The sequence below is a fragment of the Loxodonta africana genome, chromosome 3, assembly GCF_030014295.1.
Source record: "Loxodonta africana isolate mLoxAfr1 chromosome 3, mLoxAfr1.hap2, whole genome shotgun sequence".
Taxonomy (NCBI): domain Eukaryota; kingdom Metazoa; phylum Chordata; class Mammalia; order Proboscidea; family Elephantidae; genus Loxodonta; species Loxodonta africana.
The window spans coordinates 204,756,524-204,783,290 of record NC_087344.1 but is presented as its reverse complement, the minus strand read 5'-3'; the positions used below and the strand labels follow the sequence as shown (position 1 = coordinate 204,783,290).

General features: G+C 38.4%; 1 protein-coding gene across 10 annotated transcripts in view; it reads right to left on the bottom strand.

The window, feature by feature from the left end:
• Positions 1–26,767, bottom strand: part of POU2F1 (POU class 2 homeobox 1) — a 262,547-nt gene that overhangs the window by 12,566 nt on the left and 223,214 nt on the right. For all 10 annotated transcript variants that reach the window (XR_010321592.1, XM_064282901.1, XM_064282908.1 and 7 more), the window contains 4 exons: positions 23,892–24,033; positions 19,563–19,708; positions 18,396–18,575; positions 16,607–16,712 (listed from right to left, as the gene is read on the bottom strand). Coding sequence is in view for 9 of the 10 variants with exons in the window: in XM_064282901.1 (XP_064138971.1) it covers positions 16,607–16,712; positions 18,396–18,575; positions 19,563–19,708; positions 23,892–24,033 (574 nt within the window). In the remaining variant the exon portion in view is untranslated. The remainder of the gene's footprint in view (positions 1–16,606; positions 16,713–18,395; positions 18,576–19,562; positions 19,709–23,891; positions 24,034–26,767) is intronic.

The following is a 26,767-nucleotide window of genomic DNA, read 5'->3' as shown; positions in this document are numbered from 1 at the left end:
AAAATATTATCATTTTAACATGAAACCAGTATTAAAAAAGTATTGAATTATTTTACCTTTTTTTCATACTAAGTCTTTGAAAATGGTTAAGTATTTTACATGTACAACGTATCTCAATTTGAACCCGCCACGTTAAGTGCTCCAGTCACATGTGGCTAGTGGCTGTCATACTGACAGCGCAGGTCTAAAATGTACCATCAGTTAGGCCTGTTGCGTTCCAGAAGCAAGTGTGGCTTACAGAACGTGAAGTCACTTTGTCTAAAGTAGACGTGGCTCACAAGGCACTCAGAGGACAGGCCACCTTCCCCAAAGCAGAAGATGCCACCCGCCACAGTGAGCTGTAGTTCTGATATCTACGAAGGATGGTACAGAACAAGCCCGCCCATTTCAGTTATCAGTAAATGTCACATGTCACAGAAACAGCTGCCTAAAGCACGTGGGACGTAGTGAACTTCACTACATTCTAGCAGTCAGTCAGTCACATTTATGGTAAAGTAGAACCCAAGTGGGGTTTTCTCAAGATAGAGAACTCAAAAACAGAAAAAAGCATCTATAAATTTTCAATATAAAACTTCTGCTAGGTATGTATAAAAGACTGAATATATTACAAAAGAACCGGCCCAATCAAAATGGAAATTTCAAATCTATAAGAGTATTATTGTTACACATTGAAAAAGCACCTTACGCAAAAGATATATCTGTTTTGATAAAATCTATTACTAATGCTAAACAAGACCCCTTCTCTCACAACAGATGCAGGCATTTTTGTCCTTCTTCTACCACTAATGGTGAAGCCTTCCCCTGGGCTTCGCTAACACCAGCCAGAATTCAGCTCTTCTCATTCAACTCTCGGGCACAGTTCATTTCGCCCATCCCGGAACTAGGAGAAACGACGTTATCTATTGCAGTACTGCACAGAAGTGGCGACGTGGTCTCTAATGACGTGATACACATACTTCTCTCAGAGTTAACTGAACAGGGTGCATTTACTCCTCAAATCCATAAATACTCTGATTCCCTCCTTACTGCTGCTGCCCCTGAACCGTTACATATCTGTGGATATTATTAACCATATTTTCATTCACTATTTCTTCAGTTTTAAATCTATCAATCTATATCACTCAGTTGCTGACAGTGTGTTGAGTACTGTATTTGGCAGAGTAAGATACCCTTTTATTCAGGCTTTACACTCTTTTCCTAACGGACTTCTCCTTGTTCCACAGAAACATAAACGCGTTTTCTCATTCCTGGTCTACCGCTAGAAAATTTCAATGTACTTCCAATCTTTTCTTTACCAATTTCTCACCTTATCTAAAATCTGATATTTCCTCTGGGCACTATTTCTCTTTTGAAATTCTGAAACTGAAATTGCTTATTTTCACAAGACCCCATGTCTTGAAAAGGTTGAAAATAGCCTTTTTTTTCCACTCCCCACCACCCTTTCAGGCCACTGCCATTCCGTATCTCCTACATCTCACAGGCTGACAGAGAAAATGCCAGTCAAATCTCATCAGAGATTTTAACCTGGGCCAGGAGATGACAGCTCCAGAAATACTGCAAACTTGTTTTTTCTGGTTGTAATCCTCCAGTCACACTCCAGCTGTCTTCAGGATGAATTCCATGAGGTTCAGTGTGAGGCTCATAAGCCCTATGGTACGACGGTTTAACGTGATCTTTCAATGAATTCTACCAGGCAGTGAATCACATTTTAATTAATATATGTGTCTTTTATGACTAGAAGATAGGACCTCAAATTCTTGTTACTTGGGCAATTTTGATCAAGGAACTTAGGCATGCTAAGCCTCAATGCCCTCAAGGACAAAACAGGATGTCACAATCTACCTCATAAGCTGGTATGAAGTTATACACAGGAATGTATATGAAGTGTTTGGCCCCACCTCTTGCCTCCTATCCACCTTGTTTAAACATTTTAAAACAACTTTATTGAAACATAATTATGTGCCATAAAATTCATTCAATTTAAGTATATATTTATTTTTTGGGTGTATTTACAGAGCTGTTCGACCGTCACCACAATCCCGTTGGTAACGTTCCTACCACCCCAAAAAGATCACTTGTGCCTGTTTGCAATTGCTCCTCACTCCCACTCACAGCTTCATAATCGGTTTTTGGTCTCCATGGGTTTTTTCTGGACTTTTTATATAAATGGAATCATATAATACGTAGTCTTTTGCATCTGGCTTCTTTCATGTGGAAACCCTGGTGGCATAGTGGTTAAGTCCTACAGCTGCTAAACAAGAGGTCGGCAGTTCGAATCTGCCAGGCGCTCCTTGGAAACTCTATGGGGCAGTTCTACTCTGTCCTATGGGGTCACTGTGAGTTGGAATGCACTCGACGGCAATGGGTTTGGTTTGTTTGGTTTTCTTTCACATAGCACAGTGTTCTCAAGGTTCATCTACACTGTTGCACACATCAGTACTTCATTACCTCTAGGGCTGAACACCAGTCCATTGTATGGAAATTCCGTATCTGGCTACTCACTCACCAGCGGATGGACATTTGGCTTGCTTCTAACATGTTGGCTATTATGAATACTGCTGCTATTAACATCTGTGTCCAAGTTTTTGTGTGGACATTTCTCTTGGGGAAATTGCTGGGTAGGATGGTAAAGTTACATTTAACTCTAAGAAACTGCCAAAGTGTTTTCCAAAGTGGTTATATCATTTTACATCTCCAAGGAGAATGCATGAGGGTTTCCCTATGTACTCCCCACACTTCTTATTTCTGGTCTTTCTGAACACAGTCATTATTGCAGTGGGAAGTGGTATATCATTTTAGTTTTAATTTGTATTTCCCTAATAAGTAATAATGTTGAGCATCTTTTTATGTGCTTACTAACCATTCCTGTATATTCTTTGGTAAAATGTCTACATATATGATTTTCAAATTTTTTTTCCCAGTCTGTAGCTTATGTTTTCACCTTCTTAGTGGTATCTTCTGAAACTCAGAAGATTTTTGTTTATAATTCATTTTTTGTTGTTGTTGTTGAGAACATACACAGAACATAACATGCACCAATTCAACAGTTTCTCCGTGTACAATTGTGGTGACATTGATTACATTCTTCAAGTTGTGCAACCATCTTACTCTCCTTTTCTCAGTTGTTCCCCCATTAACATAAACTTACTGCACTCTAAGGTTTCTATCTAATCTTTCGAGTTGCTGTTGTCAATTTGATCCCATATAGATAGATCTTAAAATGGCACAATACTCAAGGCAGACATTCTTTACTAGTTAAGCTAAACCATTGTTTGGTTTTAAGAAGACTTCAGGGAATCTTTTTGGTTTAAAGTTTAAAGATTACCTCAAGGCAGTAATTTCAGGGGTTCATCCAGCCTTCATGGCTCTAGAAATGGTGGATTCCATGAGAATCCGAACTTCTGCTCTGCATTTTCCTCCTTTCGATCAGGATTCTTCTACAGAATCTTTGATCAAAATGTTCAGCAATGGTAGCCAGGCACCATTCAGTTCTTCTGGTCTCAGGGCAAAGCAGGCAGCTGTTCATGGAGGCAGTTAGCCACATATTCCATTTCCTCCTCCTATTCTTGACTCTCTCTCTTCCTCCGTTGCTCCAGGTGAATAGAGACCAATTGTGCCTTTGATGGCCGCTTGCAAGCTTTTAAGACCCCAGGCACTATGCAACGGAACTAGGAGGCAGAACAGAAGCACTAAACACATTATTGGGCCAATTAACAGATGCCCCATGAAACCATGATCCTAAACCTCCAAACCAAGGAACCAAATCCCATGAGGTGTTTGCTTATCCATAAGCAGCCTCAGCAGCTACTCTTTTTTTTTTTTTTTTTGGTCACTGTTGTAAATATATCTACCATACAACTTTTACCAACTCAACTTTTAACAGACATACAACTTATTGACAGCAATTACATTAATCGGCTATGCAACCCTACACTTCATCAATGAGATTTTTCCATCACCCTAAGATTTTACTTTTGATGAAGCCCAATTTTATCAATTTTTCTTCTTTTATGGATTGTGCTTTTGGTGCTGCTTCTATGAACTCTTCACCTAAGCCAAGGTCATCTCCTACTATGTTTTTTTCCTGGTAGATTTATAGTTATAGCTCTTACATTCAGGTCACTTAGAGTTAACTTTTGTGCATGGTAGTATGAATTAGGATCTAAATTCATCTTCATGCATATGGACATCCAATTCACCCAAAACCATTTGTTGCAAAAATTATCCCTTATCCCTTCCCCATAGATCTCCTTTATACCTTTGTAAAAAATCAGTTGAGCATAAATTTAAAGATTTACTTCTGAATTTTCAATTCTGTTCCATTAATCTGTATGTCTATTGTTATGCCAGTATCACATGTCTTGATTGCTGTAGCTTTACAGTAAGTCCTCCACTTCATTCTTTTTCAAAATTGTTTTGGCTATTCTGGTCCCTTTCATGTAAATTTTAGCATGAGCTTATCAATTTCTGGGAGAAAAAAAAGAGCTTGCTGGAATTTTGACTATGATTGTGTCAAACCTATAGATCAGTTTGGGAAAAGCTGTCATCTTAAAAATACTGAGTCTTCCAAACCATGAACATGGAATATCCCTGTTTATTTAGACTTTCTTTTTCTCAGCAAATGGTAGTTTTCAGTGTATAAACCTTGCACTTCTTTTGTTAAATTTATTCCTAAGTACTTTGTTTTTTATTTTTTTGAAGCTACTGTTAATGAAGTTATTTTCTTAATTTCATTTTTGGATTGGTTGTTGATAATATGTAGAAATGCAATTGATATGTCTATATTGACCTTGTATCCTGCAACAATACTGAATTCATTTAAAAGTCCTAGTAGTTTTTCTGTGTGTGTGTGCGTGGATTCCTTGGGATTTTTGTACACACAAGATAACGTCTGCAAATAAAGACAGTTTAACTTCTTCTTTTTCCCCTTATTAAACAGGCTGGAATTTCCCGTACAACGTTAATCGTTAAGTCCTGAAGAGAAAACATTTTTGCCTTGTTCCCAATCTTAGGAGGAAAGCGTTCAGTCTTTCTCCACTATACCATTAGCTGTAGGTTTTTAGTTGTTGTTGTTGTTAGGTGCCATCAAGTCAGTTCCGACTCATAGCGACCCTATGTACCACAGAACGAAACACTGCCTGGTCCTGCGCCATCTTTACAGTCGTTGTTATGCTTGAGCCCACTGTTGCAGCAACTCTGTCAATCCACCTCATTGAGGGTCTTCCTCTTTTCCGTTGACCCTGTACTTTACCAAGCATGATGCCTGGGCTGATCCTTCCTGATAACCTGTCCAAAGTACGTAAGATGCAGTCTCGCCATCCTTGCTTCTAAGGAGCATTCTGGTTGTACTTCTTCCAAGACAGATTTGTTCGTTCTTTTGGCAGTCCATGGTATGTTCAATATTCTTTGCCAACACCACAATTCAACGGCGTCAATTCTTCTTTGGTCTTCCTTATTCATCATCCAGCTTTCACATGCATAGGAGGTGAGTGAACAAGCCATGGTTTGGGTCAGGTGCACCTTAGTCCTCAAGGTGACATCCTTAGTCTTCAAGGTGACATCCTTGCTTTCCAACACTTTAAAGAGGTCCTCTGCAGCCAATCTGCCCAATGCAATGTGCCTTTTGATTCCCTGACTGCTGTTTCCATGGGTATTGATTATGGATCCAAGTACAATGAAATCCTCGACAACTTCAATCTTTTCTCTGTTATCATGGTATTGCTTATTGGTCCAGTTGTGAGGATTTTTATTTTATGTTGAGGTGTAATCCATACTAAAGGCTGTGGTCTTTGATCTTCATCTTTCAGTCCTCTTCACTCTCAGCAAGCAAGGTTGTGTCATCTGCATAATGCAGGTTGTTAATGAGTCTTCCTCCAATCCTGATGCCCCATTCTTCTTCATATAGTCCAGCTTCTCAAATTATTGTATGCTAAGCAAATAATCCGAGAAGCTGGATGGACTATATGAAGGTTTTTAGTAGCTGACCTTTATCAGGTTGAGGAAGTTCCCTTCTATTCCTAGTTAAAGAGTTTTGTTTTGTTTTAAATCATGAATGGATATTTGATTTTGTCAAATGCTTTCTCTGCCATCTACTGAGAGGATGCAGTCTTGGCCTTTCTTCTAGTACTATGGGGTCTTCCATTAATTGATGTTTGGAAATTAAACCAGCCTTATATTCCTGGAATAAATATCACTTCATCATGGTGCATAATCGTTTTTATATGTTGTTGGATTTGATTTACTAATATCTTATTGAGGTTTTTTTTTTTTTAGCATATAACTTCATGAGGGATATGGGTCTATAGGTTTTTTTTTTTTTTTCTTTCTTGTGATGTATTTGCTATCAGGGTAATAATGGCTTCAGAGAATGAGTTATCCCATCTCTATTTTCAAGAAGAGATTGATAAAGATTGATCTTATTTTTTCTTCTTTAAATATCTGAAAGAATTTGCTGGTGAAGCCATCTGGGCCTGGTCTTTTTTCTTAGATGGGAGGATTTTTAATTATCAATTTGGTTACTTGTCTTAGGTCTGTTCAGGTTTTCTTTTCTTTTCTTCAGTTAGTTTTGATAAATTGTGTCTTTCTAGAATTCTACTCCTAGGTATATAGCCAAAAGAATTGAAAACATATATATATATATATATATAAAAAAAAAAACAAAACCCAAACGCAATGCCGTCGAGTTGATTCGGACTTGTAGCGACCCTATAAGACAGAGTAGAACTGCCCCAAAGAGTTTCCAAGGAGTGCCTGGCGGATCTGAACTGCTGACCCTTTGGTTAGCAGCCATAGCACTTAACCACTACACCACCAGGGTTTCCTGAAAACATATATCCACACAAAAACCCGTACATGAATCTTCAATGCAGCAGTATTCAAACACAGCCAAAAAGAAGAAACAACCCAAATGTCCCCTGACAGATGAATGGATAAACAAAATGTAGTATATCCATACAATGAAATATTATTCAGACACAAAACTAAATGAGTAATATGAATATATCCTAAATGAAAGAAGCCAGACACAAAAGGCCACACATTATACGATTCTATTTATACGAAGGGTTCAGAACAGGCAAATTCACAGAAATAAAAAGTAGATTAGTGGTTGCCAGGAGCCTCAACGAGGGTGAGGGAGGTGACACAGACAGAAAGTGACTCCTAATGAGTACTTAATTACTTTTGGGGTATGGAAGTATTCTGAAAATGTTCTGAAATTAAACAGTGGTTAGAGTTCTACAATTTTAAGATTATATTGAAAATTCATTCAATTGTACACTTTAAAAGGGTGCTTTTATGGTATGTGAATTATATCGCAATAAAAAAATATTCTATTACAATCTAACTTCTGTATGGTATGTATTTTTATAGGATGGTAAGTAGCTACGTTCCCTTTTTCATTCTTGACTTAGCTAATTTATACCTTCTCCCTTTTTTCTCAAAGATTTGTCAACTTTGTTGCTCTTTTCAAAGAATCACGTTTTGGTTTCATTGCTTTCTGCTTTCTATTTCATTAATTTCTACTATAATTTTGATCCTTTGTGTTTGCTTTTTCAGTTTTTTCATCTTTTTCTATTTTCTTAAAGTGGGAGCTTTGGTTATTGATTTATTTCTTTTCTTATTAGGTGTTTAGCTATAAATCTCCTCCAAGCATTGATTTAGCCGTATCTTATGCATCTTCATATGCTGTGTTTTATTTTCACTCATTTCACAATATTTTCTAATTTCCCTTGTGATTTCTTCTTTGACCCATGGGTTAGTCTGATTTCCAAATATTTGGGGATTGCCCCCAATTTTTTTTTTTTATTTCTAGTTTATTTCTGTTGTTGTCAGAGAACATCCCTGTATGATTTTAATCCTTTTACATTTACTGAGGCTTGTTTTATGGCTAAGCACATCTTGGAGAGTGTCCCATGTGTCCTTAAAAAGGACGTGTTTTCTGCGGTGGTGAGACTGAGCGTCCCACAGACGCAGTCAGACCAAAATATCGACAGTGTTGTTCAAGTTTCCTTTACCCTTGATTTCTCTGTTCTACCAATTACTGAAAAAGGGGCATTAATGTTTCCAACTATTATTGCAGAACTATTTCTTCTTCTAATTCTGTCAGTTTTTGCTTCCTATATCGTGGGTCTCTGTTGTTAGGATGCATATAATTTTAATTGCTATATCTTCCTGATTAAATTTGACTCTTTTCATCATTACGAAAAGCTCTTGGGAGAAGCACTGGGGACAGACCATGTTTGGTAGATTACTAAGGGCTGCAGAATTTTTGCAAGTTCTTGAGATATATCAGAACACGTCTTTCTGAAGCAATATTGTCACATGCATTTACGTATCTATCCTAGAAACATTTACCGAGGACCTATTACGTAAAAAGTGCTACGTTAGATGCTGGGAAAATAAAGATGACCATCTCAGCCAAACAAGATTTCTATTAAAGGATGGTATACTAAGGACTAAGGACATGGTTTCTTTCCTTCACTCCTAAAATCCTGCTAAAACAACAATGGTAAATAGAAGAGGAAATAAGAGCTCTGGGGAAAGACAACAGAGGACTTGAGATTTTAAGAGATTTCCAGGAATAAAAAAAGAGGATGAAAGCAGGTGATGGGGAGAAACCAGCCACAGGGCAGAGGAGAAGGCTATAGTAGAGGGGAAATTATTCATCTTGATGGATCCCTGAAAAGACTCCAAGCTCAGAGTCATCAGATACTGAGGTAGGAGGAGGAGGAGATAAGGACAGAAAATAGGGTGATTAAAGGGTTGTTCACACACCAGATCTACCACTGGGCCTTTCCCTCCCTCTACCAGGCTTCTCATATGAACAAAACTAATATCAGCTACGACTCTTCAAAGAAAATAAAAACCTGACTGTGAAAGGCTAAGGCTTCTAGTACAGGCACTGGCATGCACAATTAAAGACCCCCCGCCCCCACCACCCCGGCCCCACTCCATTCCGGGAAGGTGTGAAAGAAGCCCAGCCTGCCTGCTGCTGTGTTCCACGCACATACCCTGAGGAGTTCGGCAGTTCTCTACCTACACTCACAAGGCACAGCTAGCCCTTCCATTCAGGGGAGAGGACTGCTGAGTAACAGAACTTACACCATGGCAGAGAAAACCCTTAAAAGCTACTGATATTAAGTAACACGGCCTCACATTCATCAGTTTGAATAAATAACTAAGGATTACTAAACAATGGAAAAAGAAAATTAACAGCACAAAGGAAATGAAAACAAAAGGAACAAATAGAACAGAGGAAAACAACTTAAATACAATTCTAATTTGTACTGCATCTACAAAATAAAAATGTTGTTAGGTGCTGGCCAGGTCCTCATAGTTGTTGCTACGTTTCAGCCCACTGATCCAGCCACTGTGTCAGTCCAAGGTCTTCCTCTTTTTTTGCCGACCCTCTACTTTACCAGGCATGATGTCCTTCTCCGGGGACTGATCCTTCCTGATAACATGTCCAAAGTACAAAGGGATCAGACCACTGAGATCCACAGGGTTTTCACTGGCCGATTCTTCAGAAGTAGATGGCCAGGCCTTTCTACTCCATCTTAGTCTGGAAGCTCAGCTGAAACCTGTTCAGCATCACAGCAACACGCTAGCATCCACCAACAGAAGAGGGGCAGCTGCGCTTCAGGTGCCCTGGCCGGGAACTGAACCTAGGTCTCCCTCATGGAAGGCAAAAGTTCTACCGGTGAACCACCACTGTTCCCTCTAGTGAAAATGACGGGGGAGGAGAAATAAAAATAGGTTGTTATAAAAAGAGGAATCAGAGCAAATAAAAATTCCTAGAATTTGAAAATATGATTTTCAAAAAAAACATAGGAATGACAACAAAAAATGAGACTATACGAACAGTCATAGAAAACTGAGGGTATATCTCCTCGAATGTGGTACAAAATCAGAATAGCTCTATACCTATTAAAGAAATTCAACCAAAAACTTGCCCAAAATGTAAATTTCCAGCCCATGTGGCTTCATTGGTAAATTCTATCAAACATTTAAGGAAGCAATAAAACCAATCTTACAGAAATTCTTTCAAGAAACAGACTAGGAACCACTTCCCCGCTCATTTCAGCCTGGCAATCTACTTCTGAAGAATGAACCAACGGAAGCCCTATGGGTCACAGCGGTCTGATCTGTTGTACGTGGGTTCACCACGGGTCCGAGGCAGCTGACAACAACTCAATAATGACAACATCATTTTCACTATTTTAAATAACTTAGAAAAATGTATATTACTTATTTTAATTGATGTAATTCACATACCACATAGAGTATGCAATTTAATCCTCATTAGTAAATTCACAAAGTTGTGTAGCAATTATAAAGAAACTCTAATTCCAGAATATATCCATCACTGGAAAAAGAAATCTTTGGGGGTGTTATTTATTTTATAGGCCTGTCTATTGCTTGGCTGGAAGGTAGTTTCCAGGGATGGCTGGAGTTCCAAGTCAGGGGCGTGTCATAGAGCCACAGTCTCAGGGGTCCCCAGTTCCTATGAGTTTTTTTGTTCTACATTTTTCTCCCACTCTATGTGTGATTCCAGTCCGAATGGGTGGTAGGCAACAGGTTTTTTTTTAAGAAGCCCTGGTGGTGCAGTGGTTAAGCACTTGGCTGCTAACTGAGAGCTTGGCAGTTTGCACCCACCAGCTGGCCCACTGGGAAAAAGATGTGGCAATCTGCTTCTGCAAAGATTATAACCTTGGAAACCCTATGGGGCAGTTCTACCCTACCCTATAGGGTCACTAAGAGTCAGAGTCGACTTGGTGGCAATGGGTGTGGTTTGGATTTAATGACTAAGGATGTGGAGCATATTTTTTTGTGCTTATTGTATAAAAAAGAGTCAGAGTCGACTTGGTGGCAATGGGTGTGGTTTGGATTTAATGACTAAGGATGTGGAGCATATTTTTTTGTGCTTATTGTATACTACTTTGTAAATAAAAATTTTGGCACATAACTTATACACAATAAAATGCAACTATTGTAAGTGACAGTCTAGCAGGTTTTAATGAATATACACACCTTTGTGACCACCACCCTGATCAAGATACAGAATATTTCCGCCACATCAAAAAGTTCATGCCTCTTTGCAACTTAACCCTGCCACCCCATCCACGAGTTAGAGGATCTACTTTTCTTTTTCCATTATCGATTAGTTTATCTCTTCCGTGTCTGGCTTTCTCAGCCAGCAAAATTTTTGTGACATTTAGCCATATACAGTGGTTTACTCGTTTCTGTTGGTGAGCAGTATTCTGTATGAATATATCACAGCTGGATTATTTTCGATTTTGGACTACTTTAAATAAAGCTGCTATGAACATTCATATACAAGCCTTTTTCTGGACATATATTTTCATTTCTCCTGGGTAAATACGTAGGAGTGAAAATGCTAGGTCATATGTTAGGTATGTTTTAACTTTATAAGGAACTAGCAAGTCATCCTCCAAAGTGGCTGTACCATTTTATATTGCCACCAGCAGCATAAGAGAATCCAGACACACACCCTTGCCAACTGTGGGTATTAGCGGCACATAACGTCAGTCCCGCTAGTGGGTGTGTAGTATTACGTCATCTGCGGCAACCAGGGAATTACTGATGTTGAGCATCTTTTCATGTACTTATTGGCCACTCATATCTTCTTTTGCAAAATGTCTAGTCAAATATTTTACCCATTTTATAATTGGGTTGCTTGTTTTAATTCTGCATTATAATGGTTTTTTTAAAAAATACATTCTGGGTATTTTCTTCTACTCTGTGGCTTGCCTTTTCATTTTCTTAACAGTGTCTTTTGCAAAGTAATAGTTTTAAATTTTTATGAAGCCAATATTTCGATTTTTTTTAATCATTAGTGCTTTTGTGCCCTGTATGAGAAAATTTTGCCTATCCTATAGATTTTCTATGTTTTCTTCCAGAAATTTTATGGTTTTAGCTCTATGTTTAGGTTTATAATTTAAGTTTTTTTTTTTTGTATGGGTCAAGTTTTTTTCTCCCTCCTATAGGATCGCTATGAGCTGGAATCGACTTAATGGCAATGGGTTTGGTTTTGGGTTTTTACAGCTGTCCGGTTGTTTTAGCACCATTTATTGAAATGACTGTTTTCACTGAGTTACCTTGGCATTCTGACTCATATTTGAGAGTCTATTTCTTGACTTTACATTCTTGTTTTTTTTTGTTGTTGTTTTTAAACCCCTGTATATCTATCCTTACATTACTATAACACTTTGTTAATTTCTGTAGTTTTTCCATAAACATGATATATTCTTCCATTTATGTCTTTTAAAACTTCTCTCAGCAATGTTTTGTGGTTTTCTGTGCATAGGACTTACACGTGTTTTTGTCAAAGAATTTGTATAAGACTGATACTATTGTATTTTTAATTTCATTTTCCAATTGTTGCTAGTACTTAGAAATACCATTAATTTTGGTCTGCCAATCTTGCTAAATCCACCAATTTTATAAGGCTACCGATATCAATTTCTCACATATCAGACTGGAAAAAATTATAACGTATAACACCACTCTGCTGGGGAGACTGGTGAAATAGGTATTTTCTTATACTGTTGGTGGTAATGAAAATTATTAAAACCGTTTTGGAAGGGAATTTAGCCAGACACAACAAAACCATAGTGTTCAACTTCTGACTCAGCTATTGCACTTCTAGAAATCCACCCTGAAGATACAGTTCCAACAACACACACACATGGTTATTCCTGCAGCATAGTTTGTATAACTGCAAAACACTGGGGACAACCTCAGTGTCCACACAACAGGGACAACGGTGAATAAGCTGTGGTCCATCCATCCACACAGCTGAGTACCCTGTAACAGTAACACAGAACAAGGGAGAGCTTTACAAACTAATGTGGAGTGATCTCCAGCTTATTCTGTTAAGTGAGAAAAGCAAAATGCAAAAGAATACCTATATTATGCTACTTTTAAAGTAAGAAAGAAGGGTGAATAAAAAATATATGCGTATCTCTGTTTAGTCAAGAGAAGCATAGGGAAGGCATAGTGGAGAGGGGATAGAAAGGACAGAGAAAATTATGATACAGAGGAATGGCACTTCTCTGAGAACTTTCTGTGTAGTCCTGACTTTTGAAACAATGTTAATGTCACATATAATTAGTAACAACAAGAGTGGGTAGAAAAATCCTAATAATGAATACAAGCAAAACCAAAATGAACTGAATTTTAAATGAATAACGTAACTACACTCACCACACCACCCATTGCCATCAAGTCAATTCCGATACTATAGGACGGAGTAGAACTGCCCCATAGGGTTTCCAAGGAGTGGCTGGTAGATTTGAACTGCTGACCTTTTTTGTTAGCAGCCGAGCTTTTAACAATCGCGCCATCAGGGCTCCAACTACACTGAAGAGGGTATAAAAAAAAGAACTCAAATAACTGTGAATAGTAGCATTTAGACTATCTGCCTTCAGGCTAAAGACAAAAGAATTCTAAACAAATAATGAACTACAATCGGTAAGTTTCTTCTTTTCAGAAGTATGGGTTAGCAATTTTGAAACTATTTTTACTCCAGGATTGAATAATTAAGCAAATACATCATTGAGAACGGGAGTTAGGTTTCTCACTACCACTAAAAAGGGAGTCAAAATATGGAAAGAGGGAAGAATCAAAAAGAATAAATAAACTATAGGATGCTGGACTGGAACTGGAGACATCAGTATGAACACGTAGCTTCTAACTTTTTTTTTAGATATAAAAATGAATACAGGTGTGTGAATGTCTATATGGCCAGAGTGCATGACCCGAACCTAATCATGAGGAAACATTAAATAAAGCTAAGGGAGAGTCGACAAAATAACTGCCCACACTTATCAAAAATATCAAGTCAAAAAATGCATTGAAAGACTCAGAATTGTTCCAGATGAAATGAGACTAAAGAGACAGCATGACTGAAAGCTATGCATAATCTTAGACCTTCTTTTGCAATAAGGGACATTATTGGTCCAACTGGCAAAAATCTGACTGTGATTTATCAGACACTCAATGCCAATTTCCTGATCTTTGACAATTATACATTGACTATGTACGATAATTTGTTTTTAGAAAATACAAGTGAAGTATTTAGGTGTAGGGGTATGTCTGCAACTTTTAAAATGGTTCAGAAAAAAATTACACACATACACAGAGAGAAAGGGGGAGGAGAGAGAAAGAGAAAGCAAATATGGTAAGCTTTTAACAATGGGAGAATCTGAGGGAAGGGATTTAGGACTTCTTTGTTCTCTTTTTATAACTTTAAGTTTCAAATTACATCAAAATAAAAACTGAAGGACATAAGAGTGAATAAGTGATGCAGTTACATGCTTGTAGATTGGCGATTTTCTGGGATACAAGACTTTCATGGCTCAAACTGGGACTGCTGGTTAGCCCAGGTAAAACTCAACCATGATGGCACCATAGGCAAATGTTTATGAAAGTACAGTACAACCACTCAATAAAATATTACAGGGAAATCAGAAGTAGAAATGTAAAAACTATAACAAGGGGAGATACTTGTAAAAGTGAAAAAAGCAGGACACGAAACTCTATAAATAAGAATATAATTACACATGTCTGTACATATAAAGTAAGGAAACCCTGGTGGCATACTGGTTAAGTGCTACGACTGCTGACCAAAGGGTCAGCAGTTCAAATCTGCCAGGTGCTCCTTGGAAACTCTACGGGGCAGTTCTACTCTGTCCTATGGGGGTCGCTATGAGTCAGTATTGACTTGACGGCACTGGGTTTAGTTTTTCATTTTTTTTTTTTGTACATATAAAAAGGTTTAAAGTGAAAATAAAAATAGCACAAGTTGTCGCTGTGTTTTTCCTGTTTGTATTTCCTATAATGTTAAATTTCTTAATAATTAAAAAAAAAAATGTTATCGACATTTCAGGAAACAGTCATAATTAAATCCACATAAATGGGCTGAGTGATTTGAGTTCAAGGAAGTATTTGTCAATTAAGATGCTCAAAAACTGATTTAAAGTTTTTAGCTAGTTTTCAGTATGTATATAAAAAAAGTACCTCCTTAAAATTACCTTGTTTCAGATTTTTCCCATATTTAAGGAACTCTGCAAAGCTACTTGTTGCTAATGTCTGAACTATTAGGAATTGTTCTTCAAAAGATGTGTCTTTAGACCTTATAACTTCTGTTAGGTAGGTGAGGTTCAGTTCATAATTTACCAGAAGAGGCTGTCAAATAAGACTGTAAGCTCCCCAGAGGCAGGAAAATTCTATGTTTATACCCCTGGTGCCCGGCACAGTCTGCTTACTGAGCTGAAGTGCTGAACACCATACACTCTCTTTTTTTTTTTCTCAAGTAGAGGCTTTTAACCTGGAACCGGTAGGCTCCTAGGGTAACCACAAATCGCCTTGGTGAGGTGGGGAATGATGAGGTCTATCGTTTATCAACCTCCTTAAATTTTATTAAATATTGTCTGTCTCTTTTCGCAGGGGAAAAGTCTGTAGCTTTCATCGAAGTCTCAAAGAGGTCCAAATCCCAAAAAAAGGCCAAGAAGTACTGTTTGAAACAAATTTATGAGATTTCCTAGTAAGTTAGAAATTTAATAATCATATGAAGTCATTCATTCAATGTTCATATCACGGTGCGGTCACAGAGACAAAGAGATGTTATAAACTTTAAACCTGAGAGAAGAAGATCAAAAGTCCCCAGCTCAGGGTTAAACTCAGACTTGATCGTGAAATATCCTAAGTCTTTACTCAAGAGTTTACCACATGATCGACCTGATGAATAACTACAGAATGTCTTACACATTACACATCACTAAAAAAGTTCTGAGGACAATGCTAAGTCATTTTAAATGTATTTGGAAAACTTGCTATTTAAAAGAGACCGAAGAGGGTAAAAAACATTTATTCACTATACAGTGAGCATGCCTACTAAAGGTGAGAATACTCAAGATTCTGTGAGACGTCCAAAGACTTGGGAAAGACAGGTGTGTAAGAATAAAACTGCTTATGCCATAAAAAAAAAAAAAAAAAAAATAGGCAGGTGGAAATGAGTAGTTAGTTTCCTGGTAGTATTTCCAAGGAGAATTGACATACAAGCTGGAGTAGCTTCACTGATATCAGAAAGAACTGCAAGTTGAAATGATGGACAACACTTCAGGCTGTGGGGGTGTTTATAATCGTCTGAACGGAGCCCTCCTGTGCACCGAGGGTGGGGTGGAGAAAGAGGAGTGGGAGATCAGGTCCAGGCTGGAAAGAGCTGTCTATGAATTGACGAAGAATTTGGATATTTTCCTAAACTAAACAGCAGCAGCTATTGAAGGTTTTTAAGCAGAAGAGTTACTTGGGGAAAAAATGGCATTTTTGAAAAATAACTCTGGGAGCCATGAACAATGCCAATGATAGACTCAAGTGGGAAAGAACAAAAACGATAAAATCCTTTGGTAAAATTATTCTTTCTGACAAAATTAATTATGCTTGATCTTTCTTGAAGTTTAGGTCTTCATATAAAAAAATTTTTTTAAAGCAATACATATATGTGATTTAACAGCGATTCTCATAGAAACCCATTATGGACCTACCACTTGCTGTAACTGCCACACACCCGGCTGCTGCTTACCTGTGACAGACAGATTAGTAACCGCAGCGCTGCTGAGAGGGAGTACGGGGTTGACAGTCAGGGTAGTTGCCGCACTGCTCGTCACAAGGCTTGGCGTGGTTGCCACCTACAGGTCAGAAATGAAAATATGCACAAAGCACTTAAAATCAAAACCTGAAAGTTTAAGCCCATATTGTAGACTTACTTTGCCTATGAAACTTTTTAAAATCTCATCTACAACAAAGTAAAATAAAATGACCTAAGGGGAAATGATTTTATAATCATTCTTTGATCTTAGAACTGGGAAAACTGGCATCATATATTAGAAAGTTGCTATGAGAACTGATACCATAAGTGGCTTTGTCCCAGGATTTAAAACAAAAAAACCCTGAATTTCAATAATGTTGAATCATACAAACTTTAATTCAGGGAGAGATATTATACTTTATGCCAACAAAAAAACTATTCTACAGGGCTAGAGAAGCTGGGGTTCTTGTATTGCTTTTATTCTTGTTTTTTGGTTTGGTTTTCTTCAGTGAAGTGATATTATGGAAAGAATGTGAAGGAAATTTTTTTAAAAACGAGAAAGTTCCTTTTGGAAATAGCAGAGAATTTCTATAATTTTGTAAGAAATAGTGTCTTCCTTCTAGTACAAATATATCCAAAGTACAAAATAGTTTCCTACACAAAACTGTATCTCATAACTACTATCTCATGAACTTGTATCTCATGAACATGTATCTCGTAACTACTATCTCATGAACTTGTATCTCATGAACATGTATCTCGTAACTACTATCTCATGAACTTTACAACTAAAGCCCGACCAGTTCACAACCATAGCCTTTACTCAACAAACGAATCCATTTATTTTTCATTCCTGTTGTCACTGGGTTGACTCTGACCCATGGCAGCTCCATGTGTTATAGAACAGAACTGCTCCACTGGGTTTTCCGGGCCACAATTTTTATGGAAGCAGACTGTCAGGCCTTTATCCTGTGGCACCTCTGGGTGGGTTCAAGCGGACAACCTTTAGCTTAGCAGTTGATCACAAACCACTTGTGTCACCCAGAGGCCTTTCAACAAACTAAACATGCCTTTAAATGCTAACTTTAGCTTTAAAAAGCCCTCCAGTATGAAGTGGTATTCGAGCAAAGTAAAAACAAATTAACGAGAAAGGAATAGAAATGAAAACCCAACAATCCTGCCATACTTGGAATCTGGCTGGCCACATGGAGTCACATTTACAATCACCGTAAAGCTCAGGGAGTCACGTGACCTCTACATGTCCCTTCAGTTTTGGAATAACAGTCAGTGCTGACACAAGTTGCTTGTGAGGCTCTACATGAAAGGACAACATATTGTTTGAGAGTGCAAAATTGGAGATGATGGTTTTCATATAAATTCAGAGCTAAATAAGGCTATGAGAGCTTCCTGTTGCTTAATTACGTAGCGTACAAGCTCAATGAACTGGGCTTTAGGATCCCACATGTATACAAGGCAACCAAAGATTTTTTGAGGTAAGTGGAATCCCCATGGTTACAAAGTAATATAATGAACTACATTACAAAGAATAATAATGAAACAACAATGATACATGAAATAATTAAAGTTGTTCACTTTAAAAAAAGAAACACCAATGAATTCCTGGATTAACAATGACACGCAATTTCATTACCTTGGTAACACCTAAAATATTAATTTATATACGTGTTCAATAAATTATATTATAAAATATGTTGATTTACTAGGTTATGTATGAAATTGTGAAGTTAGCCTTGAACCTATGTCCCTGGTTTCTGGCTCTTACCAGCGAGGTCGGGCTGGGGAAAATTGCTTTGATAGGTGAGCTGCTGGTCCCACCACTGCTCGGTGGGTTGATTCTCTTCTCCTTCTGGCGGCGGTTACAAAACCAAACACGGATCACCTCCTTTTCCATATTGAGCTGATCAGCAATCATGGTGATCTCTTCCGAGGTAGGCTTTTGATTCTGAAGGGGAAAAAAACCCTCTTTTGGAATAACTGTTTTAACTACTGGCACAATCATGTCAGCATATAAATAAACCAGCAGTGGGAGGGCCAAGGCAGAGAATGAAGCTGGAATATGTATGACCTTATTAGGCCACTTTTAACAAAAAGCTTCTGTACACAACATTCTAATTAATATGTATTTACTAAATTTATTTGTATTAAGTTAGTCTTGAATATTTATATTTTTTCATCTTTAAGGTCCAGGAATCCTGAATAAAATTAGCAAAATATCAATAAAACCACAGGAGCTAGCAGGAACTGAACGGGTCTCTCAGTGCTTCATGCACATTGTCTAATTTGGACCCACAGTTAGCTTGTGAGGCAGGAAAGGCAGCTACTTCACAAATGTAGGGACTTTAACTTAAATAAATCAAATTGATAAAGACTCCTGACTCAATGCTTCCACTGTGCTTAAGCTTTTTTGAATTAGGAAAAGTCAAAATCTTGTTGAGATTTTTGATTATGATACTACAAAAAAAGAAAAAAAAAAAAAGATTGCTGAATATTTACCTGTAGAACGAACTTGAACTCCATTACCTGACATTCAAGGCCTTTGTGTTCTGATCCCAAACTACCATTCTGGGCGCATAGACTACAATCTGGCCAAACCAAACTACCTCCGTTTCCCTGCTGCTCACGCGCTTCCCCTGCCTGAAGTCGTCTCCTCCCAGCTGTCCCTCTCTCTGGAGTTCCTTTGCATCCTACGGCAGCTGCTGTCTCCCTCACACTGCGTGCTCACGCAGATGTGAGTCTGGTCTCTCCCGAACCCTGCAGCCCTCTGGCTCTGTCTCCTGTGTGCAGCAATTTACATTGTCTTATTTTTTCCATTGTTGCAAGTGTCCATAAGGGCCAGAGGCTGTCCAGTTCATCTTTTATCATCTACAGGGCCTAGCGTGAGTACTATACGGACAATCCCACGAACATGACAAGTAAAAAGCTCACTAACCTCCAAGAAACTCTTCTCTAAGGCCACACGGATGTTGGTCTCTATGCTGGTGCGTTTCTTTCTCCTACGGTTCAAGCCCTCAATTCCCAACCCTGGAGAATTCAGGGCACTTGGGCTGGAGAGAGCAGAATCAGATGAGAGGTTCTCTGTAAGAAAGAAGAAAGCACAGAAATAGAATTAGGGTAGCATAGTAATTCCTGCATGTAATACAAACAAAAAAACCGGGCCAAAATATTTTAAGCAAAAACAGGTCTTCACATAAGCTGCATTAATGTATTTTTCATTACTATGGTTCTTCATACATCCCTTACTGGTGCTCTTTGTCCCAGGATGGTAACTATACTGTCACCACTCCATTTTTATCTCTGTTTCTGAGGAAGTGTTAAGTTTGCAGTTCCTACCCTTAGACTCAGCTCTACCTCTTCCCAGTTCTGTTCTTATGTCTTGTGTTTATATATTTTTTAAATAACTTTTATTGTGCTTTAAGTAAAAGTTTTCAAATCAAGTCACTCTCTCACACAAAAACCCATACATACCTTGCTATACACTCCCAATTACTCTCTCCCTAATGAGACAGCTCGCTCTCTCCCTCCACTCCCTTTGTGTCCATGTCACCAGCTTCTAACCCCCTCCACCCTCTCATCTCCCCTCCAGGCAGGAGATGCCAACATAGTCTCAAGTGTCCACCTGATCCAAGAAGCTCACTCTTCACCAGCAACTCTCTCCAACCCACTGTCCAGTCCAATCCATGTCTGAAGAGTTGGCTTCGGGAATGGTTCCTGTCCTGAGCCAACAGAAGGTATGGGGGCCACAACCACAGGGGTCCTTCTAGTCTCAGTCAGACCATTAAGTCTGGTCTTACGAGAATTTGGGGTCTGCATCCCACTGCTTTCCTGCTCCCTTAGGGGTTCTCTGTTGTGTTCCCTGTCAGGGCAGTCATCGATTGTAGCTGGGCACCATCTAGTTCTTCTGGTCTCAGGATGATGTAGTCTCTGGTTTATGTGGCCCTTTCTGTCTCTTGGGCTCGTAATTGCCTTGTGTCCTTGGTGTTCTTCATTCTCCTTTGATCCACGTGGGTTGAGACCAATTGATGGATCTTAGATGGCTGCTTGCTAGCGTTTAAGACCCCAGACACCACTCTTCAAAGTGGGATGCAGAATGTTTTATAAATAGATTTTATTATGCCAATTGACTTAGATGTCCCCTGAAACCATGGTCCCCAAACCCCTGCCGCTGCTATGCTGGCCGTCATTCAGTTTATTCAGGAAACTTCTTTGCTTTTGGTTTAGTCCAGTTGTGCTGACCTCCCCTGTATTATGTGCTATTTTTCCCTTCACCTAAAGTAGTTCCTATCTACTGTCTAATTAGTGAATGCCCCTCTCCCACCCTCCCTCCCTCTCCGCTCTCATAACCGATGTTTTCTTCTCAGTTTAAACTATTTCTCAAGTTCTCATAATAATGGTCTTATACAATATTTGTCCTTTTGCAACTGACTAATTTCACTCAGCATAATGCCTTCCAGGTTTCTCCATGTTATGAAATGTTTCACAGATTCCTCACCGTTCTTTATCGATGCGTGGTATTCCATTCTGTGAATACACCGTAATTTATTTATCCATTCATCCATTGATGGGCACCTTGGTTGCTTCCATGTTTTTGCTATTGTAAACAGTGCTGCAATAAACATAGGTGTGCATATATCTGTTCGTGTAAAGGCTCTTATTTCTCTAGGATATATTCCAAGGAGTGGGATTGCTGAATCATATGGTAGTTCTATTTCTAGCTTTTTAAGGAGGTGCCAAATCGATTTCCAAAGTGGTTGTACCACTTGACATTCCCACCAACAGTGTAGAAGTGTTCCAATCTCTCCACAGCCTCTCCAACATTTACCATTTTGTGTTTTTCGGATTAATGCCAGCCTTGTTAGAATGAGATGAAATCTCACTGTAGTTTTGATCTGCATTTCTCTAATGGCTAATGATCGTGAACATTTCCTTATGTATCTGTTAGCTACCTGAATGTCTTCTGTAGTGAAGTGTCTATTCATATCTTTTGCCCTTTTTTAATTGGGTTATTTGTCTTTTCGTAGTTGAGTGTTTGCAGTATCATGTAGATTTTAGAGATCTGGCGCTGATCGGAAGTGTCATAGCTAAAAACTTTTTCCCAGTCTGTAGGTAGTCTTTCTACTCTTTTGGTGAAGTCTTTGAATGAGCATAGGTGTTTGATTTTTAGGAGCTCCCAGTTATCTAGTTTTTCTTCTACATTCTTAATAATGTTTTGTATACTGTTTATGCCATGTATTAGGGCTCTTAATGTCCCTATTTTTTCTTCCATGATCTTTATCGTTTTAGATTTTATATTTAGGTCTTTGATCCATTTTGAGTTAGTTTTTGTGCATGGAGTGAAGTATGGGTCTTGTTTCATTTTTTTTTCAGATGGATATCCAGCTATGCCAGCACCATTTGTTAAAAAGACTGTCTTTTCTCCATTTAACTGTTTTGGGGCCTTTGTCAAATATCAACTGCTCATATGTGGATGGATTTATGTCTGGCTTCTCAATTCTGTTCCATTGGTCCATGTATCTGTTGTTGACCAGTACCAGGCTGTTTTGACTACTGTGGCGGTATAATAGGTCCAAAAATCAGGTAAAGAAAGGCCTCCCACTTTGTTCTTCTTTTTCAGTAATGCTTTATTTATCCGGGGCCTCTTTCCCTTCCATATGAAGTTGATGATTTGTTTCTCCATCTCATTAAAGAATGTCTTTGGGATTTGTATCAGAATTGCATTAAATGTATAGATCGCTTTTCATAGAACAGACATTTTTATACTGTTAAGTCTTCCTATCCACGAGCAAGGTATGTTTTTCCACTTATGTAAGTCTCTTTTGGTTTCTCGCAGAAATGCACTGTAGTTTTCTTTGTTTAAGTCTTTTACATCTCTGATGAGATTTATTTCTAAGTATTTTATCTTCTTGGGGGCTACTGTAAATGGCATGGATTTGGTGATTTCCTCTTCGATGTTCTTTTTGTTGGTGTAGACGGATCCAACTGATTTTTGTATGTTTATCTTGTAACCCGATACTCTGCTGAACTCTTCTATTAGTTTCAGTAGTTTTCTGGAAGATTCCTTAGGGTTTTCTGTGTATTAGATCATGTCATCTGCAAATAGAGATATTTTTACTTTTTCCTTGCCAATCTGGATACCCTTTATTTCTTTATCTTGCCTAATTGCTCTGGCTAGGACTTCCAGCACAATGTTGAATAAGAGTGGTGATAAAGGGCATTCTTGTCTGGTTCCCGATCTCAAGGGGAATGCTTTCAGGCTTTCTCCATTTAGGGTGATGTTGGCTGTTGGCTTTGTATAAACGCCCTTTATTATGTTGAGGAATTTTCCTTTTATTCCTTCTCGTTTATTTTTTATTGGAAATAAAAGCAAGAAAACCTTCCAGAAATTACTGAGCATTTAATATATATCTTGCAAATGATTCCTCATTTTTTAATCTAAGGCAACAGACAACAAAATTCTTCTTTAAAGTTAAAACAGGGTTCTGTTATATAATAACTTCATGCCCCTGACATGTCATACACATCCCCAAGTTTCTTTTCCCCATACTTAAAATGAGATGGCCGGATGGATGGAGTAGACCAGTGTCCTCCCCTCCGGGACCCTGTAAGACTACAGATGCCTAGGCCTCACCCAGAGCTACTGATTCAAACGTCCGAGTGTGGAAGTCTCTGGCTTGTCTTTTCAAAACAACTGATTTTTGTTCACATCTACAATGAGGACCACAGACTAGGGGTCCTTCTGGTTCCTTACAGTTCTCATAGTCTGTGATTCTGGGACTCAAGTCCAGTTTTCCATAAGGAAACACAAGCACAAAACATATAAACTAGCAGCACAACTTCTTATGTATGGAATATGTGGGGTCATTTTTAATAACAAAAGCAGAAATATTACCAGGAAGAAGTTTTATCATTCATGGAGGACGAATCAGTGAACTTGTTTTGCAGGTTTATCTAAATATGGAGGCTTTCTTACCCTCTTCCTTCAACTTTATGTATGTCCCTCACCCCGGCTCAAATACAAGAAACATTTCAGTGCTAAAAATTATTGCTGCTTGCTTACACTTTAATTACTAGAATACTTTAAGGAAACAGTTCTCTGATTCACAAAGTCATACTTTATATTGGCTCTCCCAGGATTAGTTAGCTTCAAGGTTTGTTAGTACCAATAACGCAATAAAAAATATAAACTCCAACTTACGAGACAATCCCCCCCGCCCGTGAAGTTCCGAAGGACAACAAAGATATTTCTTATATATTCACCCACCTGCATCATTTAGCCACTTCTCTAAAAGCGGCTTTAACTTGCACATGTTCTTAAAGCTGAGGTTCAAGGCTTCAAAGCGAGAGATGGTGGTCTGGCTGAAGTCATTTCCATACAGTTTACCCATAGCGAGCCCGACATCACCCTGCACAACAATCCGGAGCAGGAGAGGGGACAGGAACAGAGAGATTCGTCTCACTAACGGTTACAGCCTTCAGTCTGGGGTGCCCCTCCAATAACTGCTCTAGACGAAGAGCCCACAAACCAACCCACTTCCTGGGTCCCACAGAAACACCCATCCCTAAACCGTGCACTGTGTTCCAGTGAGGACACCTAGCTAGGCCTTGATCAAGACAACATTCAACACTGTCCCGTATATTCTTCATTCTGAATCTCTTCAAGATACCAAATATTTCTACTAAGTCTCAAAAGATAGTTCTGACATTTCATCAAGCCCCTTAAGTGATCAACTGAAGTGATTTAATAATCTTTAAAAGTCAACTTACGTGTATCACCTACAGGGTTAATGGGTATAACTCCAGGTAACCTCAGGTTATTTCTGAACTATCCAAAGTTTCCCAAAATAATCACTGTAAAATTTAGAAATGATTCCTCAATTCTTTTTTTTTTCCTGTAAAGTATTTCTGGAAGCAGTGAAAAGAAACCTATTTTCTACCCTTAGTTTGGATTTCAAAGTTGGTTACAAAAAACAGGTATTCTAAAAGGCCCTTTTTTGTTTAAATAACTATTACAGAGATAGAAATTCACAGTAGAGAGGTTTGACCTATTTAGTCAAACCTTCATGGGTGCTGGAAATTTGGTAACCTTACAGCAACGGAACAATGATTCCCTGAATATATTACAGAAGACATGTCTCTCTATAAACCTAAACCTTTGACATGTATATAGTGCTTTTCTTCCAGCTGAATCTCTCTTATGAAAGCTGGGAAAAACAGTATTTTACACTTATATACGGGCAACAGAAGCTCATGGAGCTGAAAGGATTCACTCACTCATTTCAGTGAGTTCAGTGACAGGGCAGAAAGGCAGTAACGTTTCTGGTCTAAAGTACCACACGGCTACTTATGACGAGACGGTCAACTCCCAACTGTCCTGGCAACACTATCCTGAATGGGGATATTCCTGTCCTTTGACTTTTCCCCCCTTAAAACCCATCTTTTGGGTGCTGCATTGTTTATCAGCACCTCTATTAGGTGATAGTAAGGGAAAAGAGAGAACATTTTTTCACTCCATTTTCTTACTGACAAGCAAACTCTGATAAAAAGTTCTACAGAGGAGAAATGTTGGAACTGTAACATAAAATGATAGAGAATATCTGAGCTTCAGTGATCCGTACCCTATGCTGTTCACTAGCTACCAGCTATATGTGGCTCCTTAAATTTATTCAAATGAAATGACGTTAAAAATTCAGTTCTTCAGCAATCTAAGCCACCTTTCAAGTGCTCAGTAGCCTTATATGGCTAGTGGCTACTGTACTGGACGGCACGAATACAGAACATTTCCATCACTGCAGGAAGTGTTATTGACAGCTCTGAGCACACTCTCTCTAACTAGTGCTGAAGTGGACTGTTTATTGATTTCCTTCCCATTACAGTAAACTTGAAAGAAACGGGATAGTGCAAGTGGGGCATAAATGCTATCCATTATATCTATATCTATGTCTCAGTGTGTGTGACACACATACATTTATTAAATGTTACACTTTATTCAGTCAACAAATATTGACTAAATGCCTATTAAGTGTCAGGCGCTGAACTTACTAGGCTTTGTGTGCCACATATATTCAAGCCTCAGTCACTGGATCTCAGCTGTAACTTTCTAGAAAACTGGGGCCAACTGACTCTTGTAATTCTTTGAGTATAGGGCCTGATGTAGGAATTAGATGGCACAAAATGTTTTCTGATGTTATAAGTGCATAATTCTCTAAGAATTTTCCACAAACTTCTGTAATATCTTTCTATGAAAAGTAACAATTTTGACAGGTAAGCAAAACAAAACAAAAAACCTTCAAAAATCACATAGGAATAAAAACAATACCTTAAGTTGGTAGCTGCCAACAAAAGGACAAATCCACTAACTGGGATTTATAATACAAGTTTACCTCTTAATTAAACTGTTTAATTGCATCAAAAGCAAGAGGTCCCTCAGTTAACATACAAATTTTTATTAATCTGTTATGTGCTTGGTTCATTGCCCATGTTATTCACAACCACCTAGGGTTCTCCCTCACAGAAGCTTCAAGCAGCTGATTCCTGCATAATCGATATTAGATCCCTCTGATATTGTTAGAAGAGCAAGAGGGGGTAAAAGGAACAAAGGCTGAGATGGAGAAGCAATGAAAATATCACATCTGATGAATATATGATACTCTGGCATGCCTTCTAATTATGGGATGGCATTCATAGTAATCTCTTAATAACCAACTGTGTAATTAGAAAACAACTGTTAAAATATCCAATTACATGTATATTTACTCAAAGAATAGGAATAGTTCTTGATTTAACAAATAACTGGAATGTCTAACTTCTCCTGTGTGTTGCACACACATAGTAAAATGAACTGGGTACCAAGCAGCCTTTGAGTAACTATGACAGGTATTTATTTGGTTGGTGCTGATTTCCCATCCTGCACCAGTGATATGTGCTTAGATCCATGTGACCAGGGTGTGTGAACTGCTGTCACCGCTGTGACACAGCATTCTGAAGAACAGGGCTCAGGCTGTGCCAACAAGTCGGATATAAAGCCATAAAGCAAAACATAAGACCAGAGGAAAGCTCCTTTACAGAGACTACCAAAAGAAAAATACAACACCAGCAAAATGGCATAGAAAGGTACACCACTGTTTGGGTGAAAGGTGA